Source organism: Rhamphochromis sp. 'chilingali' (assembly GCF_963969265.1).
Source record: "Rhamphochromis sp. 'chilingali' genome assembly, chromosome: 16".
Lineage (NCBI taxonomy): Eukaryota > Metazoa > Chordata > Actinopteri > Cichliformes > Cichlidae > Rhamphochromis > Rhamphochromis sp. 'chilingali'.
Window position 1 is genome coordinate 25,204,601 of NC_137943.1, and position 8,899 is coordinate 25,213,499.

The window sequence follows — 8,899 nt, forward strand, 5'->3', positions numbered from 1 at the left end:
GTTCCCCCGGATAAGCTGGAGGAGGTGGCTGGGGAGAGGGAGGTCTGGGCTTCTCTGCTTTGGCTGCTGCCCCCGCGACCCGGCCCCGGATAAAGCGGATGAAGATGGATGGATGGATGGATGGATGGATGGATGGGTGGCATCATAATGCCATAGTTGATGCCAATAAGATGGTTCCCATAATGAAACTAGCCTAGACTTTAAATTAAAGTCATCTGATCTTATCTTAAACTTATCTACAACAAGGTATAAGACCTGTTGTTGCAAATTCAATGCCAGGCCTGGAATGGGCCTAAAAAAAGTGGCCCTGGTATTGTTGATCCAGGTGACAAACCATGATTGTTGATCCAGGTGACAAACCGTGATTATTTAAAAACCAAACAAACAAACGGACAAAAAAAAGACAAAAATTATATTGACCCATCAGCCCAGATTACCAGTCCAACACTGGTTCATGCATTATCACCGTGGTATTTAAATCAGTTTTCTACTTAGAAAATAGGATGTTCTTATCACCTTATCTAAATAATTAGAACAATCTGACACTTAATTTAGGCACACCAGTAGAAACAACACATACTTGGTGAAAGACATTTTCTCATTGTTCCACTTTCTGAAGACAGTTCCCAGTTTGGGAACTATTCATTCTGATGATATTTCTACATCATTCGGAATGAAGCTGCTGAAAGAGAAGAGATCGTGTCTGAGACTGATTGATGTATCCCCTTTTTTAGGGTTTAACATTGTCTATGCTATTGTACTCAATGGATATAACCCCCCCCCCCCCCCCCCCCCCCCCCCCCAATAATTATGAAATGTGAGTGAAGTACTGCAGCTCATCCCACCCACAAGGGAAAGGAAAAATAAAAATGTATCATTACTTTATCTTAGGACCACCATTATCATGAGATGTATTTATTTAAAACATTGTGACTAAATATTATGAGTGGGTAATGACTATTTATTACAAAAGAACATATTCTGTGTGTAGAGTACATTACACTTTAAGTTGCAAGTATTCAGATGACGTGTGAAGTGTATTTACATGTCAATCTATTATGTAAATATAAACAAAATATTATGTCAAAAATGACAAAGAACATTTTCAGTTTTTAAAATAAGCTTTATTTGAATTTTAAAGATTCATTTGAAGTCATATTTCCGGGATTTACAGCTTAGAATTTGCATGGATAGCGATGAAGGGGTCCTCATCTTTGCCACTGATCGAGAAGGTGGCACGGCCATCACTACCAACACTGACCTGCTTCCCAGTGCATCTGCTTCCTTCCTTCTGACCAGAAATGACATCACAGTAGGTGCCACCAGGCAAGCCTGTGTTCAGGGTGACATTCAGGTCCCTGAAAGCGAAAATAAAGTCGTAAGAGTGCCATAATTAAACTTCATTGCCTTCTTGTATTTATTCTGCTTTCAAGACAAAAAAATAAAATAAAGCAATATAATACCACCTGGGCAAAGGAAGGCATTACATATCTGGTAAAAAAAAAAAAAAAAAGAAAGAAAAGAAAACATAAATAAAAAGGGATGCAGTTCATTTTTCTCATTCTCTGTTGAGAGAGTTTTACTGACTCAGCAGTCCAATCTGCTACCAAAATAATACAGTGCTGGTGTGGAGTAACAGCAAAAGTGTACTTTAAAGACATTTCATTTCCAGATGTCTTTTGTGGATAATATGATAATTCTATAGATCCTATACTAATAATTATATAATAACTAAAAATTATATAATAATACTTATTATTAATATTATTATTATTATTATTATTGTAGTAGTAGTGTAGTAGTTGTTGTAGTAGTTTTTATTTATTTTTATATATAATTAATAGTGCTCTTTATGAAACAGAGTTCCATTTCTAATAAAATAAATAAAGGCTTGAAAAACTACAGACATTTTTGAACTAAGCTTTTTTAAATTACACACACACAAACAAAGAGAACATAATCCTTACCAGTTCTCATTGTTAAAAACGATGAAACCACGGTTACCACGCCCAAAGGCAACCTGGTTGCCCTGGTTGTCCCACCAGTTGGAGTGAGGCTGTCCATTGACCACATTACGGAAAGTGACCATGTTACTAAATAGGAGAAAGGACAAATTACAATCATAATACATGATATCTACAGTTTTGATGGTCTAGCTGACAAAGCAGAACAATGTGAATTTGCATAAGGTCAGTGTGCTTTCTCCTGATTTCTGTGGACTTACGTGATCTGACGCCATCTATGCTCACAAACCCATCCATTCCCACAGGTCTGGTCAGAGTTGATAGTAACAGGCTTGGTTGACCCATCACCATTGCTGGGGGGTCCAATCCAGTCATTCTTATCCTATTATACAAGCATTAATGAACGCATTCAACAAAAAAGCATCTAATACACACTAGATATTGCATTATACTTGTGAACATACTTGTCCGTTTACAATGTTGCGGTCCCACCGATAGCTAGACATGACCCTGGTTACACCGTAAGGGTGGGCAAGCATGTAAGCAACAGCCATCTTGTAGAGCCTGGGGTCCCAGAATGTAAGGATGGATGCACCGCCAGCACCATGGCCTCTTTGGTTATCATGGTTGTCAGTGAAGACGAGAGCATTCCCGTTAGCCATGAAACCCCATCCTTCTCCCCAGTTCCTAAATACAGCAAAGAAAAAAGAAATGTATTTTATTATAGTTGATCTTTACTAAGTCTGTGTTCAGACCAGTACTTAAGATAGAGTTTGCACTGGTTGCTCTAACCACACTTAAGCCTAATTTTTGCAGTGCTATTGCAAAGCAATGTGGTATCTTGATAATTTGCTACATTCGATTAGGAGCAGCCATGGAGGATCAAACAACAAAAGAAGTGAAAAAGACATGCCAAGCATTCTAATCTGATAAGAAGAAAAGAATTCAACTAGGAATTACATAGATCATTGTCCAATGGACTTGTGTACTTCAGAAAGAAAAAGACATGGGGAAAAGTAATCAAGGTAAAGCAAAAAATAAAATAAAAGTGGTGTTGGGGTGAGTGCCAATGATTAATATAACAAGTATTTATTGATATTTATGGCCATGATTCACTACATGACTTCACTGGGTTCATCGGCAAGCCAGCCAGCTGATGGGTTATGGTCTGACATTAACTGAGAGTCCATTAATACTTGAAATGGATGTATCCTGCACATGGTAAAGCAAAATTTCCCTCCTGTAAAATTCTGCTCCTCAAAAAGTCAACATATGATGGATGTGCATTTGACTTTAACTTAACTTAAAATGCAACCAAATTGGCTGGCCCCTGCACATTTATAGTAGTTTCTATGAGTTTGTTTTTCCTTTACAAAGAGCATTGTTAAGAATGACATATCTCTGTTATATCTAAAAAAAACAAAAAAGAGAAAAAAAACTTTTTTATTAAATTGTGTAATATTTTCCTTAGCTATACCAGTAGAAGCAACACATACTTAGTGTAGGAAAGCTTCTGGTTGTTCCACTTTCTGAAGACCTCTCCCAGTTTGGCACCATATTTAAACTCAGTCACTCTTCCAAGGCTGACATATTCATTGGATGAAATAGCCTCACCTCCCAGATCAATAACCTAGAGCGAAAAGAAAAAACTGATACTATAGTCTGAAAAGTGAGAAGGGTTTAATAAGTAGTACTAAATTATCTAATGATGTTATTGCAAGAACTGTATATGTTTCAAACCGTCACATATTTTAGTAAAGAAAAAAGAAAGAAAGAACAATGCCAGATGATGGCATCTATTTGTACAGATTCTTATTTTGTGCAGTGCTGCTGCAGTTTAGGCAGACTCACCTGAGTGGCATCCCCAATTACCCCTCACCGGTTTAAAGTGTGGGCTAACTCCTGCATTATTGTTGTAGTTGGTATGTGTTCAGCTGGCAACTGGAAAGCTGCAGCTGTGTGTGTTTGCAACAGCCAGCAGCAACTTGAGTGTTAATATCGAGATGCTGAAAAGCATGTGAACATCATCGGGTCTGCATTGGTTATGTTACAGTGGTGCCAAAACCCAGGACTGGGCCAGCAAGGGAAGAAGCTGCCCAAATGGCAGCCGAGCTGGTGGCCACGCAATGGGGGCAGACGGCGGTGGGAAGAACTGCAGGACCAGGTGTTGGTCCCTGGTCAACACCGCCGCCAGCCCTATCCACGACCCGTGACGGCATGGGAACGGAGGTCCGGACTGTTCCAGCGCCCGTTCAGGCCCCCAGGGTGAGGCCAGCCAGGACACAGCCTGCCTCCGCACCCGTCACCATTCCTTGGGAGAGAGCGGCAGGTGCCTTGCTGTGGCCTGCACCTGTTCCTGCTCCCCGGAAGAGAGCCACCGAGCAACCACCGGCTCACGCACCTGGAGGTGCGCGAGGGTCCTGCTATGCCTGTGATCATCTGTGCTGGCTGGTCCACACCAGAGGCCAGCACACTGGCTGGACCTGTCCTATCTCCACTAGAGGCGAGCGCGTGGTTAGGTCCCGCGTGTATTCCGCCTGTCGAGCTGCCAGTGAGCCTTGGCTCGTAGCTGCCGCCACTTGCCATATGGGTGGTCCCCAGACCATCTCCAGGGCCATCGCTGGACATACGAGCGCAGCCCTCAGACCCACCTTGTCACCTCTCCCACTGAATACGCGGGCGGCCAATTGAATGGACACCTCCCTGTCGCTGGGGCAGGGGCAGCGGTCCAGGCTGATTCCCCCTCCCACTCACAGGGGTCTGCGGTGCCACTGTAGGGGAGGTGGATGCACCTGATCATGCCTTGCTGGCTTAAAGTGTGGGCTAACTCCTGCGTTATTGCTGTTGTTGGTATGTGTTTGGCTGGCAACTGGAAAGCTGCCATCACCAGTGTGAATGGGTGGACAACTGAATGCAGTGTAAAGCGCTTTGGGGTCCATAAGGACTAAGTAAAGCGCTATACAAATACAGGCCATTTACCATGTTACAGTGCTATTCTGGTCTCTGCAAAACAATAATTACATTAATGTTTCCTGTCCTGCAAGATAAAATATGAACCAAGATCTGTTCTACATTTCAGTCACATATAAAGGACATGTAAACTCTAAGACTTATCAAATCCTACGATTTCATGAAAACTGAAAAACATGCTTAAGTATTTATTTATTTCACCAAAATGTTTTTTTTTAAAACTTACCTCCTGATAGATGAAAGGTCTGGAGCCACTGGGGAACCACTGGGTGTTAAGGTTTTTCAGACGACCATAGACAACGCTCAGATCACCAGGCCACATGTGCTTGCAGGCATCCACTCTGAATCCAGCCACACCCATGTTAATCAGCTTGTTCATGAACTCGGCCACTTTGCCCCTAACATAGTCTTTCTCCAGGGCAAGATCCAGCAGACCCACCAGACGGCAGTCACGTACCTACAGCAGTTCATATTTATTCAGATTGTGGAGCTAAGAAGCAAGACATTGTACACTGTGCTGGAATTGATATGTTTCTACTATAGTATTCTCAATTAGAACGTTTAGCGAAATCAATGTAGTCATTCTAAAAGAAAGATGAGAAGGTAGAGACAAATGTCTCTTCTCTAACTAAAGATGACTTTTTTTTCCAACTTTGCCTGTTTTGAAAATTTAGTTCAAATTAGGAAATTCAATGAACAACAAGGAATATGCTCTGGTTGTGTTTAGCATCTGAAAGTATAGACTATATTATTAGAATATTTGGTAATAGAAAAATCAAGTATAAAATATATGCTTTAAAATTTCGCAATTTATTTGATCTTAATAAGATTTGCTATTTCAAAACAGCATGTTTAATAAACTAAAGCTTCAGTCTTCCTGGTGTTGTTTACTCCCTTTTTCTAAAAAAAAACCAAAAAGTCAGTAATAACTAAAATTAAAATGCTATCATAACCGTATGTGTATTTTAAGGCTTATCTTACAAATACATTTTTAAAAATGTATCATTTTTTTCATGCTATTGTTTTCCTTGGTCTTGTCATGTGAAAAGTCAGACAACAGGGATATTATTTGCTGTTTATATAATTACATAGACAACAAAAAATTTGGATCCCCTACAATGGTCAGGTCCTACTCGTTTATATAATTATTATTATTTTTGTAAGGTGATTGCCAAGCAATGTGATGGCATCATAATAATCATAAATTATTATATTCATGTTTTTATTGACACAATTAAGATGCTAAATTGTTCATTTTAGCCTGTTAAAGGTAACTGCTAGACAACATAATTACGTCTAAAAAATTGTCTAAAAAATTAAATTAAAGAAATTAAAGAAAATTTCAAGAGTTTAAGATGTATCAGTGTATATAATTTACTTCCTCCTCTCCTGATTCTGTAGGTAGACTTTGCCAACAGTCAAAAAAGGAATTTGGTGTAAAACAGCCAGAAAGGTCAAAATAATAGAAATCAGTATGAAGAGCTTAAGTCAATGTTTAAATGAGTAAACTTTTAAAATAAAGTTTGACTTGTCTGTGTGACATTTCTTACCTGATATATATCACCATAGTTCTCAATTTCACCACTCCCAGTCTTGCATTTATTGTCATTGAAGTCCAAGTTAGAATACGGGACACTGGGGAAGTCTTCTTTGCCAGCATCAAACCAGCTTCCACATGAAGAGTGGGTTCCTGCTCCGCCACCAGATCCACACATGTGGTTGATAACAGCATCCACATAGATGTTAACCTGTTAGTTAACATAACTAGGTCAGTTTTATTCATTTTCTTTGCATGGTCATTTCAAATCATGCTAATTCGTTAAATTGTTGATCTTCATGAATTTATTCTAGCCCACCAGGTACTGTGTCTATAATGTTGTTCTAAAATTCTCATAAAAGGAATCTGGTATTAACTTGTTGTCAAATGACGTCTGTCAAATGAAGAAGTCTGAAATACCTAACATTAAATGTCAACTGTAATTTAGTTTACCCCAACATTGTTGCAGCGGGAGATCATGTCTTTCAGTTCTGCCTCACTGCCAGATCTTGAGCAGAGTTTGTAGCTGATTGGCTGGTATCTCTGCCACCAGGGCCTGAAGGGATTGTTCACCAGAATGTGTTCATTTGGAGGAGAGATCTGAGGAGCGCAAAGGAGAAAAAAAAACAACAAGTGTTGTTGTTATTTGGCGCTACAGTCAGGACTTCCTTGCAAAAAAAAAAATTCTCAGTGCTAGTGAGTCAAAACATTAGTAAAAGATAGTTTAGACGTCATTCTAATGAGAAAGTAAAAAGCATAGTTTGATAATATTGATAATAGTTTTGATAATAATAGCAAAAATAAACACACACAGACACATAACACACACGTGTCTGTGTATGAAACAGGAAAAGAAAGGATTGTCCAATGTGTCCCTTAATGCTCAGCTATACAGACCTGAACTCCGCCAAAGCCTTTGGGACCCAAGAAGCGTTCACACTCTTGAGCAATGTCAGCCCAACGCCATTCAAACAGGTGGACGATGGCAGTCCTTCCATTCTTAAATTGGGGGTTGTGCTGGGCAAGGCCAAGCCCGAACAGAGCCACCAAGACAAACAACTTCATGCTTTTGATCGATGAGAAAACCAAAAGCAGTCACACTCTGCCGCAGTGTTTTCAAAGTATTTATACTCACTTTTTCCTCTGCTGAACCAATGAGAGAATGGCATATATCATTGGGTGTGGAAACCAAACAGGTGCATTTTTATCACACTTTCTTGCTTTTGTAAAACAAGCAAAAAGGGGGAAAATCCTTGAGGCAAGATTAGAAAGGCAAACATAAGGTACATAATATCCAACCATCCACCCATTTTTTTCCACTTATCTACGTCAGGGTCAGAGGAGGTGCTGGAGCCTGTAGAGTGGGGGGCAGAGTATGTCATGAACATGTCACAAGTCTGTCACAGACAGACAAACATTAATGATCACATTCACATATGGTCATTTTAGAACTGCCAGTTAACCTACCCCCATCGTCATATTATGACATTGCTCAGCACGAACTTAATCATGCCTCAAAAGAAACACTTTTTTCTTTGCTTTATCTTGTGTTGTTATTGTTTTTATTTTGGTTTTCTTGTTCATGTATGTGTGTGTGTGTATGTGTGTGTCTTGTGATAGCAGTCATTTGTGGGAAAGTGAATCACTCTGAGCACTATTTACTCTGGGGTTTAAAAGTGGAAAAGTAAACAGGGATAATAGCGCCACTGTCCTTGAAAATTCGATAGATATGTTTAGCTGTGTTCAGCAGGAAAAATAGCAGACTGTGTTTTGCTCACATCCCCTTTTAAAAGGAATGAAAATGTATGAATTTTACTATGAAAATTAGAAGAGTACTTTGCTTTTCTCAAAAAATTAAGAAAAATATAATATTTAAAGATGAATATTACTCAGTAGTTGTGATGTTTTATCAAAAAATACTTTGATGCCATCTGTAAAACAGTCAGATTAAATGTAGATGAGGTAAGGTAGCAGTACCATTTTTAAGTAGATACTTCAAACATTTATGCATATATACGCTATTGTAAAACTTAGTGCAAAAATAGTTTTTGATTATTTTTTTTAGTATTTGTTCACCCAGTTCAGTAACCATGCTGCATACGGAAATCGAATTTTACTTACAAATCTGGAATCTTGGGATGAAGCAAAAAAAAAGCACAGAAAGGGTTTTTTGGTAATAAAATACTATGACTGTCCTTGACAGTTTGATATTATTAGTATTTAGCAGGAAAATTAATGTGGAGTCACGTTTGAGATCAAGCAAATAAAAAGCAGTGTGTGTGTGTGTGTGTGTGTGTGTGTGTGTGTGTGCGTGCGTGCGTGTGCGTGTGTGTGTGTGTGTTGATTTCCAAATGTGACTAACGTGCACTTCAAATATAGCCACAGCATTATAGCCCATTAAAGATTTTTTTTAACCACTTATTCTAGC

The 8,899-nt window shown here is 39.2% G+C and overlaps 1 protein-coding gene across 1 annotated transcript; it reads right to left on the minus strand.

Moving 5' to 3' along the window:
* Positions 1–1,168: 1,168 nt before the first annotated feature.
* On the minus strand, positions 1,169–7,839 carry LOC308412662 (alpha-amylase; the record flags this gene model as incomplete). Its single annotated transcript, XM_080907178.1, has 9 exons — positions 7,369–7,839; positions 6,925–7,071; positions 6,485–6,682; positions 5,161–5,391; positions 3,461–3,594; positions 2,429–2,651; positions 2,225–2,346; positions 1,968–2,093; positions 1,169–1,358 (listed from the first exon to the last, which is right to left on the minus strand). Exons 1-9 carry the CDS (start codon positions 7,534–7,536, stop codon positions 1,169–1,171), a joined length of 1,539 nt encoding a protein of 512 aa, XP_080763304.1. The 5' UTR covers positions 7,537–7,839.
* Between the last annotated feature and the right edge of the window lie 1,060 nt (positions 7,840–8,899).